Raw genomic sequence first — 16,563 nt, 5'->3', positions numbered from 1 at the left:
GATGGACTATCAAAAAAATTGAACAATTCTGTAAATAGTTAAATGCATTAATGTGACATTTTTTCATAAAAATGTAGTAACACCTCAGTAAGTTAGTGGTAACCGTATATCGATATCTGATTCCTAACCCAAAATATCGAATAAAGTAAATTTTCTCTTCATAAAATTTTAATATCAGTATTTATTGATATACATTTTTCCTTTTCTCAAGATTCCGTGTTAAAATTTCACAATTTTATAGTTTTCAAATCACAAAATTTTATTTGTGTTTCAAAAAAACGTGTCGGGATAAATGATCTAGCAAAAATGGATAGGTAAAATATGAAGAGTTTTCCAGCGAGGAAAAACAAATGCCTAAAATCAAGCCCATATTAAAATTATACTTTTAAAGGCAATATAAATTGTCTTTTTTAGTTTCAGATAGTGTTGGTAGCTTAGAAGTTATCTTTTCGTTTATTCAACATTTAAATGTAAAATAAACCATAAATATTGAAACTTTAACACTCGTTCGTAAAGTATTTTCGAACATATGTTTATAGAAGAAGTATTCTTAATACAACTTTTAAAATCTGTCTCTAAAATGATGATACCGAATCCTAAATCATTTCTTCACGGAAAGATGCGTTTTTGGTATATGTGAAACTTTTTTAACATAACAACTTTGAAAACCTTAAATAGGCTTCAATTGAAATTAAATATATTCGAAAATTTACATACGTGCCCCGTATACCTCTTTTTTTGAAAGCGGCACCGAATTCTAAACAAAAAGTTATATAAGGAACAGTTATTAGCTCTTCGATAAGTTAAGTCAAGTAGAAAGGATACAAGGCGTATTTTAAAATATAACATTTTCAATAATTCCCCATGTCACAAAGAAGAATGCGGTTTGTACCATTTTTCGTTTCTCAAAAAAGTAGCTCTAGTAATAATAATAATAATAATAATAATATCTTAATTAAACCTTCCTACAATTATGTGTAGGAGCACCGTCTTGTTGACTTGTGCCAGAGGTAAGTTATCAAAGTAGTCTTCTAAATAATAAAAATAAATAGTAAATAAATGGAACTAGGATTTCTGTTCCTAAATTTCTTGGTAATATGTCAGAGTTCTATATATGCTTCTATTTATTTTGGGCTTCTTCTAAAGATTCCTTTTTTCGAGCTAAAGGAGGCTTTTTAAATGAACCATAGTCTTTGATATATAAACGAAATGTCAGATATAAAATAGTACCTTAAATGCGCCAACGAAAAAGTGTTATTAGTTTTTTGATATCCGGTTATTCCCAAAAAAATTTAATTTTCTACACGGCATGTAAATAAGCTAGCTTCAAAGAAGGCAACTTTTTCCTAATATAACATAAGCTGTATCTTCAACGGGTACTGAGACCCCATACTTAGGTTCCTTATCTCGAACATGCATACATACATTAAAAATAAAATATATAAAATTTTCTCATCTGAGTAAAAAACTTTTGACTAGAATGTTAAAAATGTCTTTCTTTAAGATTAAACTTCTAATTATTTATCGGTCAAACAGAACAATCATTGTGATTTTCCCTGTAAATACCCATGCTGGAACCTATTAGGTAACCTATTCTCATTCATAAATTCGGCGATACGCTTGTACGTAACATGACAGTTAGGATTATTTTTTAATTGTTTTGTTGCTTCATAATCGACATTGGATGCACATTTTGATGTTTAATGATAACTAAAATTCGATTTTTATTAAAAAAAATATAATCGATCGCTGTTAGCCGCGTTTAATTTGGTGTACTAAATCTCCCGGAAAATGCACGGCGACTGCGAATTTCCCCGCATAGGAAGTACATTAAAAAACCAACAATGGCCACCGTAACGGCGACATAGGTTCTTCTTTATGCCTTTTCGTAAAAAAAACATGACGAATATCCTTTGAAAACGGGGGACAAACTTGACGCACCATTGCCGATTATTGAGAAATATCTACCCCGTGGGGTAATTCCCTCATGCAATCTGACTTAAAAGATCAGTGAGGAAAGTTTACATTTTCGCAATTTAGGCTTTGCATTTTCAGCACTAGTAGGTGCTCTATTGTTAATAAGCGAGGGCTTGCTAGCTTTTCCTCCATCCTTTCAACCCTTTCAATGATATGAACAAAAAACGACTAATTAACCCAGACCGGGTATCTGCATCGTTTGTTAATGCCTACGGTACAATAATTCTCGGAAAAGCCTATTTTGACTCTAATCTTATCGAAATCGACAAGGAAGAGCAAGTATTTGACCCGAAAAGCGAGGTTTAAAGTTGACATCCGCAGATTTGATAAGGTTTTCGTAACAATGAGTGTTGGAAAGAAAGGTTTTAATTTGCGTTTGTACGATACACAGGAAGATTTCATCATAATTGCGAAGGGGAAATAATATTTCCTTTGGCCTATAAAAGTTCTTTTAATTAAAATATAACAAGGGTGTGTTCTTTTACCCCACATATAAGATTATATTTATTAATCACCTATAAACAATTTTAGGCGTAAATGTTTGTGTGTTCTAAATTGAAATTTTTTTTTTATGTTTATCAAATTTCTCCGGACATATACATTTTTGTAATGTCCAACTATTTTTTTTTGTATTGATATTACTTAAAATTGCTCAATTTAAATTGTTAGATGTAAAATATAAGTTAATTGATTGATAATTTATGGACTTTACGTATTTATTTGATTCAAAAGATCCATTTTGTATTAAACACAAATACACATAAACTTGCCAAATTAATACTTTATTTTTTGTAAAATTTTATACTTTCATTTTGTATACATGTAAGTTTTGTTCGTTCTAAGTTCGAGTTCGTTGCCGGGGTTTGATCGCTTCATAATGTTCGTATTTATAATATTAAATGAAATAATTATTTAAAGAAATTATATTACTTACGAATAATTAATCAAATAATTAATTATGCTATGAAAATTCCTTTTATATGTTTTTGTTTAAGGTACATCTTTACGTCACGTTACCTTACATTAGGTTCCTGTAAGTGTTGTTAGGGTAGACAGGATTTTCCTGTTTTTATTGCTATTATAAAAGAACCCTTTCTTGGGATTTTATAACCAATTTTCTTCGTATTTTAAAATTCCCCTCACGCTTCAATTTCTTGCCCTAATGAATTAAATTAATATTAATAATATTAGTTGTGTAGAGCAAAAAATTGGAAATAGGAAGCAAGCAAAAAACAACGGAGAATTTTTTTTCCGTTTTCTTTGTTTCAATATGCAAGTTGTCAAAGTTTATAGAAAAAATCTTTTTTTTTGTATTAACCATTCAACAATCTTGAGGGTCTTTATTTTGTGGAATTTGTGCAATTACTTAATATAAAATTGTAACGAAATTTATTAATATAAAGTTTGGGGAATTTGCAATGACATCAAAACTAATTTTATTGCATACAGTTTACCTACGCCTATGGACGGAATTTCTGATTTTATTACTCTACACTTTTTTGAAATAGTCTATAAAGTCTACAAATTTTGATGGATTTAATTACTTATTTTCTACACTTAATTTTAACGTATTTTTTCTTTTTCATCACTTATATCTGTAAACCCATAAAACCATTTCGTTCTACTCGGCAACGCAGCATTTCCTTCTCCCCACCCCTTACAAAAAAAAAACGGAAAAACATTAGACCAGCAGGTCGCGTGATCCTGTTAGCTGCGCCTGCCGGAACTCCAGGGGAAGCCGGGATGAAATCATGGGGTTCTAGGGGGGAGTAAGCGCGGAAGCGGATCGAGGGGGATTGGGGAATAGACTGTAACGAAAAGTCAGCAGTCGATTTAGTCGCCGCCACATAGTGGGTTGCGTGGTAGAACTGGATTGATATTTTTTGTAGAATATATATTTTTTTATTTTGCTAAATATTTTTACGTTGCGTTAGGACTCAAAAGAAACGCTTATTAATATACAGTGTGTTATCCCAGATTGGCACTCCTAACATTAAGTTCCTACTCAAAAAGTAAAATGTCTTAGGTGATTTCAGAATTAATCAAACCTCCTATAAGAGCTCCTAAAAGAGACGGAAAGAGATCAATTAAATAGGCAAGTCAACGACTGTAAGTGGGTTAAAATTTAACGGAAACGGGAAGCAAAAGATGATCTTCATTAAAAACATAACTAATGGAGCTAATGGAACTAATGGAATTAAACCATATTTTTTTAAAAATCTTCATCATGAAGTACTAATTAGATGGTCTGAAAAAAACAGGAACATTCGGATTAGATCGTTACTGGAGGCAGTCCGAGAAGTTTGAACGTTGAATTCTCTGAATCTTCTGCAATCTTTATTACATGCTTTTCACAGTTCATTCTGTAACTCCCCAAATGGCACAATAAAGTTCATAATTATGCACTAAAATGTTGTGGTAACCGGTGTGTAATATCAGAAGTACAAATCTAAATTTAATGTTCTTGTTCTTTCTGAGTATCGCTTCAAATTTTCCAAATTAATTAATATCAAGATGTGAATGACTGAAGAAAAACACCAAATGTAATAATTCATTTTTTATCCAAACCTGTTATATCAGCCGTCGACGATGTTTCCAAGGGTTGGATATGGCATATTTGCAATTAACACCTATTTCTGCTTTCATTTTTCTATGGATTTCCAGTTTTCTTTGTTTTACCCCATTCTGTGAAATTTCATCTTTTACTTGCCATGATTTTACGGTCAATTGGCAAAGCTGTTTGGACCTATACGCTTAATAGGGTTAATACGCTTATGAAGCCCTTAAAGATATTTTCCTACAGAATTGAATAAAAGTCATCAAAAGAGTCTTTATCGAAAAAATCGCAATTTATGATCAGAAGGAATTTATAAATTAAAAAAAACACTGCTTTTATTACGATACTTTGGGGAACTCTGTTTTTTTTTCCTAAGCACTGTTCGCTATGGAACCCCCAATGTCACCTTCATTGGTTAACTGAGTTTGCCTTGAGCAAAGTTTTGTTTTTCAAAGCCTTCGTGATTTTCAAATAATATGATATACATCTTAACCTTTGTAAAGCTAGTTTGTTTTAATTTTATTGTTTGGGTGACAGTCATCGTTACAACAATATTGCGAACAGATTTTAGTATATAGGAAGAGGCATGTGGCCCGAAAGGGCCGCAAAGCGTGGCCGGGATCAAAGAATGCCGCCTTTGACGAACACATCATATGTGTGAAACTTCGCTGCACACGCGGCCGGCTCCATAATGGGCCCATTCAGGTATATTTTTGGTCGCGCCGCTCAGATTTTCTGTCAGATGGGGGCCGCGCAATAAATTTTTACGCGACAGTGTCTCGCCCAATAATGCAGATTGTTACAAGTTAAATTTGTCGGCAAATTCACGGAATGTGAGCCGATTTGTTACTTTGATACATGTAAGAACGTTGTCGGGCATTCTTCTCACAAGGGCAGCTACCAAAAGTGTTATGGTTTCTTAAATAATTTGACTTTTGGCAAAATTCAGTGAAATTTATTAAATACGTAAGAAGTATTTTTTGGGATTGCCATGGAGTCAGCTTAACCGATTACCTTCGGAAAGGAAAAACTATTACAGGAGCATACAACGCATCATTACTTGACAAGCTGGGGACAAAAATTGAGGAAAAACGGTCACATTTGAAAAAAAAATCCAGATGTAGCTCCAAGCGACTTCTTTTTGTTCTCTCATCTGAAAACTGCACTCGGAGGACCTTCGTCAGCAATTATTTTGCGAGGAGAAACGCTGGGATATGTGTATAGAATTACATGGAGACAATGTAGAAAAAAAAAAGGGAAAAAATGTCTTGTAGCATTGTTAGGTCAGAAACTTTTCCAGTGACCCTCGTACATATTGCTTGTTTTCTCATGCAACTGGTGATGATCTCTTACATACATGAAGACAGTCTTACGAAGAGCATGATGAGAAATTTAGTATTCTTGGTGCTTATATTTAAACTCACGGTTTTACCACCAAGCTAAGGAGTTGTAATTTATCCATGGTATCCGCAAGGAAACTGTATCATCAGCATACAGAATATTCATGATCCAACCTGCTCTCTTTGTTATCCAGATCCAGTTTATTGAGTAACTTTATTAATATATGATGTTGAACTGTAGCAAATGCTTTTTCATGGTCTGTAGCTTTGTAAAGTACGGTCACTCATTTTCACTGGTCGTGGAAGAAATTCTCTATTTTATGTGAAACATTCTGTTTTTTGACAGAAGCATCATTTCCGTTTCTTAATTATTTAAGTCAGAGAGTTATCTAAAATGCAAGAATAGTTTTCTCGTGAGTATGGAGGGACAAGGTGTAGAAGACAAAACATAATGTTGGAAAAATAAGCAATGTATGTTGGTTTGCAAAAATATTTCACAAAATTTACTATGGCAGGTGATGTAAGGTCATCAAAACCGAGTGGCACCACCTAGATCGAGCTTCTGAACAAGTAGGGACAAAAATAAACATTTTTTGGCACTCCGTAGTTACCATTTATAAATACTGGGCCTCTTTGTAACGTCCCAACCTATTTTCCGGGGCCTCGGCTCTATATTTTTTGCAGGCCTCAAACAAAATCGTTGTGGCACGCTCTAGAACTGCGACCAATCGCAAACGATCGCGGTGGACTTCTAAATATTTAATAGAAGGGACGTGTTTGGTTGCAGGTATTACGAGACGGGGAGCTTCAAGGCGGGAGTCATCGGCGGTTCGAAGCCCAAGGTCGCAACGCCTCCCGTGGTAGACGCCATCGCCAATTACAAGCGGGAGAATCCGACGATGTTCGCCTGGGAGATCAGGGACCGACTGCTGGCGGAAGGGATCTGCTCCCAAGACAACGTACCAAGTGTTTCATCAATCAACAGGTAAGTTTACGTAATAGTGAACAGAGCCTTTCGAAATGCTTTAAGGGCTCCGCTTTTCGAGCCTGTTTTTCAAAAAATAAACGGTTCCAGGTAAGGCACGTAAAGATTTATCAAAGAATCAAGTACGTGGAGGGAATACTTGTTGGAAAAGAAAGAAAAACTACAATACAAATACCTAAAACACTTTCTGCTAACCCTGCGTAATGAATAAAAGCAATATATAAAATGCAATATGCAATCTTATTCAGACTTTGCTAAAAAATTATAAAAATTAGACTGATATTTTAAACAGTTTACAGTTTTCCCAAACAAGATGTCGAATGCAACACATTCAAACATTTTCTCTTCATTCTTAAGAGATTTGATTTTCTGTCAAATTTCTTGTAATTCTGCATTATTGATTTAAAATATTTTAATAATTTAAGTAATTACTTTGCTGGTGAAAAGCCTAACAAATTCTATTTTATCGATATATATGTTTAACCTATTTCCGTTGGTATAATTAATCAACAAATTTCCCTAGATTATTGTTTACTTATCTAGAACTGTATCGCTAGCTAACCACGTTTTATGGTTAAATTTTTTTTAACTATATACGTACAAGGGGTAGACCAGACTCCGTAAATATTAGATCTTAACTATGTCATTTACATATTGATACCGATCGTCAAGTTAGGTCCTCATAATATATAGACAAATACACAAATTTTAAATACTATTTTTGTAGCTATAATTTAAAAAATTACATAATATGGTAAAAGCAATAAAATCAAATCAGAATCAAGCCAAGACTAGCAGGCAACAGGCAACATAAAAAGAGAGTAAAAAGTGATAAGGATCTAATCACAAAGGACATTTTTCAAAACGACAATCTCCACGGATTCAAGCCATCTTTTGCAGCCTCGTTTATAAAGATAACTCCGCAAACCATGATTGTTTAGACCTTGAGGAGGTGAATTAATATTAACAATATCATAATAAGATAATTAATAACAATAACAATAATTAATAAAATAATAATAATAATAATTAAATAATACTATAATTTTTTTAAGAAATTTCCACACGCTACCGTAATACTTTATACAAAACTTCTGCCAATCATTGTTACAGGCGGATCCTATTGTCAACTTAAAAAAGATCCCAAGAAATATATGAAAGCTCTCAAACTTATGGCCAAATGTCAGGAACACCTATAAGTTCGTCATTATCACCAGATATATTTATGAAAATTGTTGAGAAGAAAGCTTCTATAAGCTTTCCAGCTAAAACGAAAACTATGGCAACGCCTCTTATTTAACCTCATGGTCAACAAATTCCTCCCCAATATTCTTGTGCATTTAAACTCTATACTCCTTAACCTACGTCTTTCCCTTGAATTAAAACATCTAACATCAGCTCTCCTCTCAAATAATTTGTATATTAGAGATATTAAACAAGTTTGAGAGCAACGCCAACCGTGATCTTTCTTTCCATTCAAAACATCCAGGAGCTATGTCAGCACTGACTTATATCAGAGAACATGCCAATTGTCTCAAAAACTGTTCACCGCTCAGTGTTTATGGTGATCGGCCCCTGTAGCATTGAAGATCTTCCTCCCGTTACGCTCTACACATTAAAAACCGCCCCCTTTATTCACTTACAACGATCTTAACGACCACAAACGCGAAAGTCCTCAAAACCGAAATCTTATTACCTCGCTGAAAGCTGCGCACTCCGGTGCACAAAAGATTCGTCCCGCCAGGGACCGTCACATTAATTGTTCCATCAGCGCGTCGCTTTATAAACAAAACGCGGGCCTCAAACTAATAAGTCTCATTGAATATTAGATTATGCGAGCCACGGAGAGCTTTGTGAGCTTCTAATACGTCGGCAGAGAGCTTTTGCATCCGGCCAGACCCAAGTTTCGCGCTGTCGCGAAGGTGATACGCTCACGGTTTGTTGTGTACGTTTGGATTCGCATTCGGACGGATTTGTTTTCAACGTTTGAGAAATGCTGGTGTAATGACTACGTTTCTGGGAAAAGATTTTACATATGAACGTTAGAAATGTAAAGATGAACATTTTAAAAATATTTTCTTGCTAAACATTCAGGGTTATTCGGGCTGTATAGGACTGATCGCTCTATATTTGTAATTCTCGAAAATTTTGCCAGACATCTTAAAATCTGAAAATCTACCTTCAAATCTTGGGTTTGATAGCAAGACATCTAAAATTTGTTTTTTGAAATAGTTTTGGTTAGTTAGCGAGTTGTAAATTCTGCTATTTCACGTAGTTTATAGTCTTTAAAAAGGCATTTGACCTAGCACAAAAGACTTGAAGATTGAAGCACTGAAAAGATCAAACTTCGAGAGCAAAGATATTAAGCTGATAGTAAATCTCTCCAGGCAACAACAGGTCTGTACCATACGTATTCACAACCATCTGTCAGACATATTCACAATTAAAAGGGAAGTACAATAGGGGAGAATTTTATTAGGTATCAGTTTTTCATTGAGCCATTTTGCAAATATTTCACAGTTCATATTATCAACTTCCACCGTTTTCCTAACACATTTTACTACATTTTTATTGGTTTTTGATCTTCCCTCAAATCTTCAGCCTTTGGTTTTCTTCGTTTTAGACCTTTTAATCTTTTTCGATGTTCTGTTTTTTTGTCTTGCACAAAAGTGCTTTCTCTATTATTTCCTGGATATTTGTTGTCTCTCTGGAATTTCTCTTTCGTTTTCAAATTAGTTTACCAGATTTGAAATATAATCTTAATTTCCTAACTTATCAAATTTTTTTATTGTATTTTTTTATTAGTGTGGAAAGTTATACTTTGACAAATGCATTAGGTACCTATGAACGGATGAAATATAAAAAATATCTTTTTATTTTGTTTAATTTTAATAACTCCAAAACTAATCAACTCCATCATTCATTTAACCTAAGCTTATTTTTAAAAAAGTTCCCTTAAAAACAAAATCCCTTACAAAAATCTACATTTAAGGGAATAATTTTCATCAATGAGTTTTACCAAATTCTGTTCCTGATCATTGCGCATTAAAAATAATAAATAAAAATTAAATAAAAGCAGCTTTGCCTTCACCAATCAAAATTGATATATTTTATAAAAAAGTATTAAAATATTTTTGAAAATACCGAAAAATTTTATTAGAAAAAGTTTCTTTTTCGGTTTTCTACAAATTTATCGATTTTCAGGAAAATCTGGCAAAAAAAATTTTCGGCGTTTTTCCAACCATTTTTTTTTATACATCCTAATTGAAAAAGAGGAATCAAACTAATTTGACAGAAACTTCACTTCCAGGCTACTGTAATATTATTTACAAATCTTCTGGAGTCCTTCTGCGGTTGATGATGACTTTTCTCCAATCATCCTGTTGGCTTAACTGAAACTGTCCTGTTAAGTTTTAAAAAAGCCAACAGGGTGACTGTCAAAGCATCAGCAAGACGTCAACAATCGATGCAGGAGGAATCCAGAGGTTTTGTAAATATAAATCAAACTACATAGACCGAGAAGCCTGAATATTTTAGTAATGTGTTTATCTTTAAACTTATTTTCAGCAGTCAATCTTCAAATGCACCTATTGAAATCGCCAAAGTAGATACTAACTTTCAAACCAAGGAAAGTTTAGTTGATTTAATTACAATTTAAGAGCTAGCTGACTAAAAAGCTATTTTTCTATAAAATTTTTTAAATTTTGGCAGGTGAACATAAATGTTTAAACCCTTCCGTAAATTAATTAGTTTATTATTTTTAATGAACAAACTATCCCCGGGATCAAATGGGCTAAAACTCATTCATAAGAAATGTTCGATATAGGTTTCAAATTAGTTTGGCAAAATTTTTGTTTGAGAACAACTGAAATTACTTACTGTATTATTGTCGAAAAAAATTATATCTAGCACAGGTGATCAATTTGCCAGACGAGCGGAATTCACTTTTTTGTTCTCTTCGACCACGAATCACCGTAGTTGTACCTCTCAGCGTTTCATTGAAAGTAAAAAAGAACTAGGTCGGCATTATCTGTAGCTACGTTTTAAATCAGCAATCCTTCCATGTTAACGAATAAACATCGGTCGCGTATTGTTCTGTTGTTGTGAGTTGCGGCCCGCGGCCAGCTCTTAAATTATTCAAGGGGCCCAGTTCTGTGAGTCATTTAGTCTACCGCCGTACTCTAAATCACAATCAGCCGGGTACCGATCGGTAACTGAGAGTAGTACCGATCGGCTCGGTACCCGCGTGAAATTTACCGTCTCTAAGGCACATTGTCTACATCGTTACTTTAAATTCGTTTATAATGAATTTATTGCTAATTAGTTTGCGGAAAAGTCGTATGTCTGTCGGTCGCGAGTCGCGCGCGCCTGCCTCTGAAACCTAATGGAATTCATTAATATAAAATATCAATGCCCCCCTTCTAAAAGGGCCCCCCGTTTCGTAAGCCGTAACAAATCTTCTAAGGCGGCCGTAACTTTTGAACCGCGCTCGATTATAAACGATTTTCGAATTGGCTAATGCCCCGGCAAGTCACGTGACCGCGTAACGTAGCCGGTCACGTGACCGACTTCTCTACGCGTATTTTTCGCGGAGGCGAATTTTGGAGAAACCCCAACCGAAAATCAAAAATTCCAACCTGAAGTTTCAGGTAAACTCAAAACCAATCTTATCGTCCGGGTCTACGAAAGGACTGAAAGGCTACCAAAAATAAAATATAGGTCTTAGTTTACTTAGGAAATTTTTTGAAGAATAAGTTAGAATTTCTGATATCAGTCAGATCTTCTGTGAAACAACTCAGAATTCCTGACATAAGTCACCAAAATATTATGGTTGAGCTTTTAACATGCCTTAAAAGAAAGTCGCTTACTTCGGAGGTCACAGAACGTTCAGTGATTTCATTTCATTCTAAATTTTTTCATTATCTGAAATTGTTTTTATAATAATAATAAAAATTGCACTTTTTTAACATGACAATTACGGATTTGCAACTTATTTGGATATTGCTAATAGAGGTATATAATTTAGATTAATCCAATCGTATTTTTTTTATTTGTCGAGTTCTAGTTCAAACATGATGTAAATTTGAAAGAATTTTCATAGACTTATTTGCATTTAAAAAGTTAAAAGAATTTTGTATATATATTTTTTAAGATGAAAAGGTACCAACCAATATTTAACAATCACTTTTTTGATAATATCTCATATTTCGATTCGACATGTCCCGTACTTAAGTCAGAAATCTGACTGATTTCTCAGAAATTCTTACTTAGAAATTGTGAATTATTCCTTGAAATTTTTCGTAAATAAACTAAAACCTATATTTTATTTTTGGGACCTTTCGGCACTGTCGTACGGGTCTTACGATTTATCAACAATAAACGTTCACTTTTGTTTTTCTTGGTCTTGTTATATATAAATAAGAGAGACCTATACTATATTGACATGAAAACAAAAGGAGAAGCTTACAATATTAAGTGACTTTATAAAGTTTTGATTTTCAGCTGTCAGTTTTGGGACTTTGTCAGTCAATATGAATAATAAAAAGCAAGTTTCAGGTTTTTTACATCCCTAAGCAGAAACAAAACTTTTAAATTTGATAAACTAATTTGAAAGTGAAAAATAGCCAACGAATATCCAGTAAATAGTTTAAGGACTGTGCATGACAAAAAAAGCACAATATAATACCGACGAAGATTAAACCGTGTAAACGAAGAAAACCAAAGACTAAAGAAGGTTAAAAGAAAAATTGATACCAAATTTGGATATTCTATCATTAATTGTATTAGGCGATGCAGCGTGTTATTCAATACAAGAATATAAACAAGAAATAAACAACCTACCACAATTCTTGTGTCAGTGCAATTCTTTAAGTGATATAAGGCCCTTTAATTTCCTTAAAAATAATGTATTATTGCAATGTAGTTATCCTGATTTTCTGATTTACTAAACTTACAAAAGATACTGGTTTATATAATACACGGTGTCCAGGATAATACGAGGCAGTACAGGAATCTTGGAAAGCATATAGAAATATTATTAAATGGGGAAAAGAAAGACAAATTTTTATTCAGTTTTGAGTCGTTCAAAAAAACCAAAACATGAATTATTAAGAAAGTGCTTCTTTAATTCAAAATAATTTTGAAATCTGGAAAAACACTATTGAAGCAACTTTTTTCAGGCTGGCAACTGAGTATATACAATACTGTAATGGGACATTTGAGTTTAGTGATTACTACTATATGTTTTTTAATAAACGTCTTCATATATTTGACGATGGAATGTTGATTTTGTTCATTGATTTAATGAATATAGTAAATGAAGTAATAAAATACATTCGTTAATTCAATATATTAATTAATATCAAGAAAAAATTTATTAATAATTATACGTTTTTCTTTAATTTAATGAAATAATTCATTGAGTCAGTATATTGTTTGCATGTTCAGCATTCATTAATATTATAGACAAAAATTTTTTCCGTGGCGATTGGCTGCAAAATTTTCATTTTCTTTTCGTTCCTTGGAATAATTATTTGGATTAAACACCAGTGATTATAGAATATAGATAATAAGATAAAATTTAATTTATTATTAATTAAGTTTCAAAATGATCAATATAATTTTGTTTTTAACGCCTACTGTAAAACAATTTTTATAACAATTGTGTTATGACCTTTGGATTAGCATCACACGACTGGATACGACTGTATTTTAAGTCTTTTTTTCAAATATTAGTCCTGCTATTTTTTGACCAATACGTGTTTTTGAAACTTTAGAAAGACGCAAATATTTTGCGTTTCCAAGTATATCAATTGATATAATATAAATTAAATTAAGTAATTAATCAACGAGAATACCCTAATCTTGACTAGCCGCCTTCTTCTAGATCAAGTCCACTCAGCAGAATTTTCTGCCAGCTTGCTATCACGTATCATTGTTTCAAGAGGGCATCTGTTTTTATTTCGCACGATTGGATTATGTCTTCCGCTAGGCCTTCCTCCGTACAGAATCGATCAATGCGATTACTACCTCTCGGTCGACACCCCGTAGATTTATTCAAGCAACAAATAAACATTTTAATGAACTGCGCCACTTCTGGTATAAAGCCAAACTTTATTTTAATAGGCATAATATAGACTCGGCGTATTGTCGAAGCAGACAGCTGCTGTGCTAGACGAGGACCGCCATATACCGAGTCTTCGGGTACGACGAGGACGCGCATCGAAGGTACGGTAGCAAATATTTGGCTGCATTGAAGTGTCAACCATTGTTCGAACGGCTATTGTGACGATGTTAGATTTGTTGCCGGGGTTAAAATACCCTCTTCAGTTACAACGGAGCATGTGGAAACACTTTTCGGGGAATTACAATTTTAATCTTGTTTATGGGAGATTTTCGGTTGTAATGCGAAATGGGCTTAAGGCTCAGACCCAAAGGACTTGACTTAATAGAGGTGTTTGCTAAAAAAAATTGTCACGTTATCATAAGATGACAAAAATTGTTTTAATAACAATAGTGAATAAAGAAACGGAAAGAAACGCGTATATCCCACAGCGGAACGCAAGTGACATTTTGTTGGACATTGGGCAATATTTCTTATATCATCTTTTGAAACTACAATTTGTCAGGATGGAAAATAATGCATCTCGGGCTAATGTAAATTGAAATAGTGAAATCAAATAAACATTAAGCTTCCAAGAAATAGACTTCCATATTTTAAAATTTAAGTGTGTTACAGATAAACTCATCCATAATTTTGAAATTCTATTTATTGTCAGGTAACATGTAGGAATATATAACTTATCTATTTATGCGGACGAACATTTAACAATTTATAAAATAAAAACGCAACAAAAACATTCACTAATATAACGCTCGGATAATTAATAATAAAAAATCGTCGGAAAAGTCATAACAAATCTAAAACTTCTATAAAGAGTGTAGCAATATCATATTTTCAAGATTTTATCTGAATAATGTGCGACCAACTCCCAGATTACTTGCCCTATAAGTACCAAAGCATTGTGAATAATATCGTCGCTATGTGGCCGTCGCTGGTGCAGAACTAACCTCGCATCCAATTAGATAATTCAACATATTTTTTGCAGAAGAACAACTAAATGTGCAATAAAAATTTCCTATATTTATTATTCATAATATATATATATATATATATATATATATATATATATATATATATATATATATATATATATATATATATATATATATATATATTCTCACGTATTGATTCACGGATGGAAAAATGTGATGACACTATCTCCGGGATATCATCCGTTCGCTCGTTGAACTCCGACTGGAATCCTGCATCCGACTGGAATCCTGCAAATCCTGCATCCCACTGGAATCCTGCAGACGTTTCGCCAAAATCTCACTTGGCATCTTCAATGCTCGCGCTCCGAAAACACTTCGAGTGTTCGAAACTTAAAGCTCCTACTACTGTTTTGTTTTTAGTTAGTTTTCTACGATAATTTACCGGACAAGTCGAACGCTGATTGCGGTTCTGTTTCTGAGGTTGCTTCCATATTCGGTAAAGCTTCTGCAGGTTCAAAATTAGACGGTAGGTATTGTAACTTGTTGAGCTTGAAGATCAGAAAGAAAGATTGTAGAAGACTGGCTTTCCATCAATCGTAAGTCACCATTTTCAGTTATTATTATTGACATTTTCCTGTTTCTTGTCCATATCTGATTAATTAACAGCTTATTCTCTTGTCTGGTTGTGTGTGTGGCCTCATTCAAAGTGCAATATTTCTCAGTTTGTAAAATGTTTTTCACTATGATCTATTAAGTGTGAAACATGACACTGCGGTGGCACGGGTCTGAGTGGTCCAATTTACAATGACTCTTCCCCACAGATCCAGCTGAATTTGATCGTGTTACGTTCACCTTTAGGACCTCGGTCGATTGTGGTTTATTTGCATTGACCTGCGACTTTAAGGAATCCCGGTATTAAATAGCATCACTTTGTGTTTAATTCACATCACCACCGCGAGAGATAACCTCAAATCGTTCATGCAAGTTGTTAATTAAAGGTGTCCCCTGAGTGTCATAATATTGAATTTGCGTACTAAGAAATTGGTTGGTTGATTGGTGACCGCGTCACCAAAGTTGTTTTCGAAAAAATAAAGACCGATGACGCCGCTTGCACAAAATCCCTGGTGAACCTCGCTTGGGTTGGTGTCACCTCATACACGGCAATTTTCTTGCTAACACAACCATCCAACCAAGTCAACTTCCAAACGAAACCCAGTCAGTTTGCCAAATTGAAGTCAGCGAACGTATTGCTTAATGTTGGAAGATGACCTAGTGAATCCAGCAATGTATTTTTTCCTTGAAAATAATGGAGCTTCCAATCGATAGATGAGACCAGTGAAATTTTCATTATCCTACGAGTACACAACCTGGCTAGTTTAAGCTTCCGCCGCGAAAATAAAAGTCAAAACGACGCGGCGTTAAGAACCGGCGTCCCAATAAAAGCCGCAAGATGGCCGCTCGTAAAAGAAAAAGTCGAGGCAACAACGCGGGCCATACGACCGAACGCTATTATTCCCACACTGCCTGGAAAAGCAGCTCTCAATGACGACTGCTTTAATGCTCGTCGGGAGAAAGAGAAATAGGGAGGAAAAGCGATTTTCGTTGCGTTACGGGGTTGACTTTAAAAGTTTCCATGCGGTTAACAGTCA

The 16,563-nt window shown here is 33.9% G+C and overlaps 1 protein-coding gene across 6 annotated transcripts in view; it reads left to right on the top strand.

The window, feature by feature from the left end:
• LOC132698194 (paired box protein Pax-5) overlaps positions 1 to 16,563 on the top strand; it is a 259,029-nt gene that overhangs the window by 180,792 nt on the left and 61,674 nt on the right. For 5 of the 6 annotated variants that reach the window (XM_060664133.1, XM_060664135.1, XM_060664132.1 and 2 more), the window contains one exon: positions 6,644 to 6,859. In XM_060664133.1, coding sequence (XP_060520116.1) covers positions 6,644 to 6,859 — 216 coding nt within the window. The remainder of the gene's footprint in view (positions 1 to 6,643; positions 6,860 to 16,563) is intronic. The other variant, XM_060664131.1, reaches the window with a different exon arrangement.

The sequence above is a fragment of the Cylas formicarius genome, unplaced genomic scaffold (assembly GCF_029955315.1).
Source record: "Cylas formicarius isolate icCylForm1 unplaced genomic scaffold, icCylForm1.1 PGA_scaffold_2__14_contigs__length_35257938, whole genome shotgun sequence".
Taxonomy (NCBI): Eukaryota; Metazoa; Arthropoda; class Insecta; order Coleoptera; family Brentidae; genus Cylas; species Cylas formicarius.
Note: the sequence above shows the minus strand (reverse complement) of the source record. Positions and strands in the feature narration are given on the sequence as shown.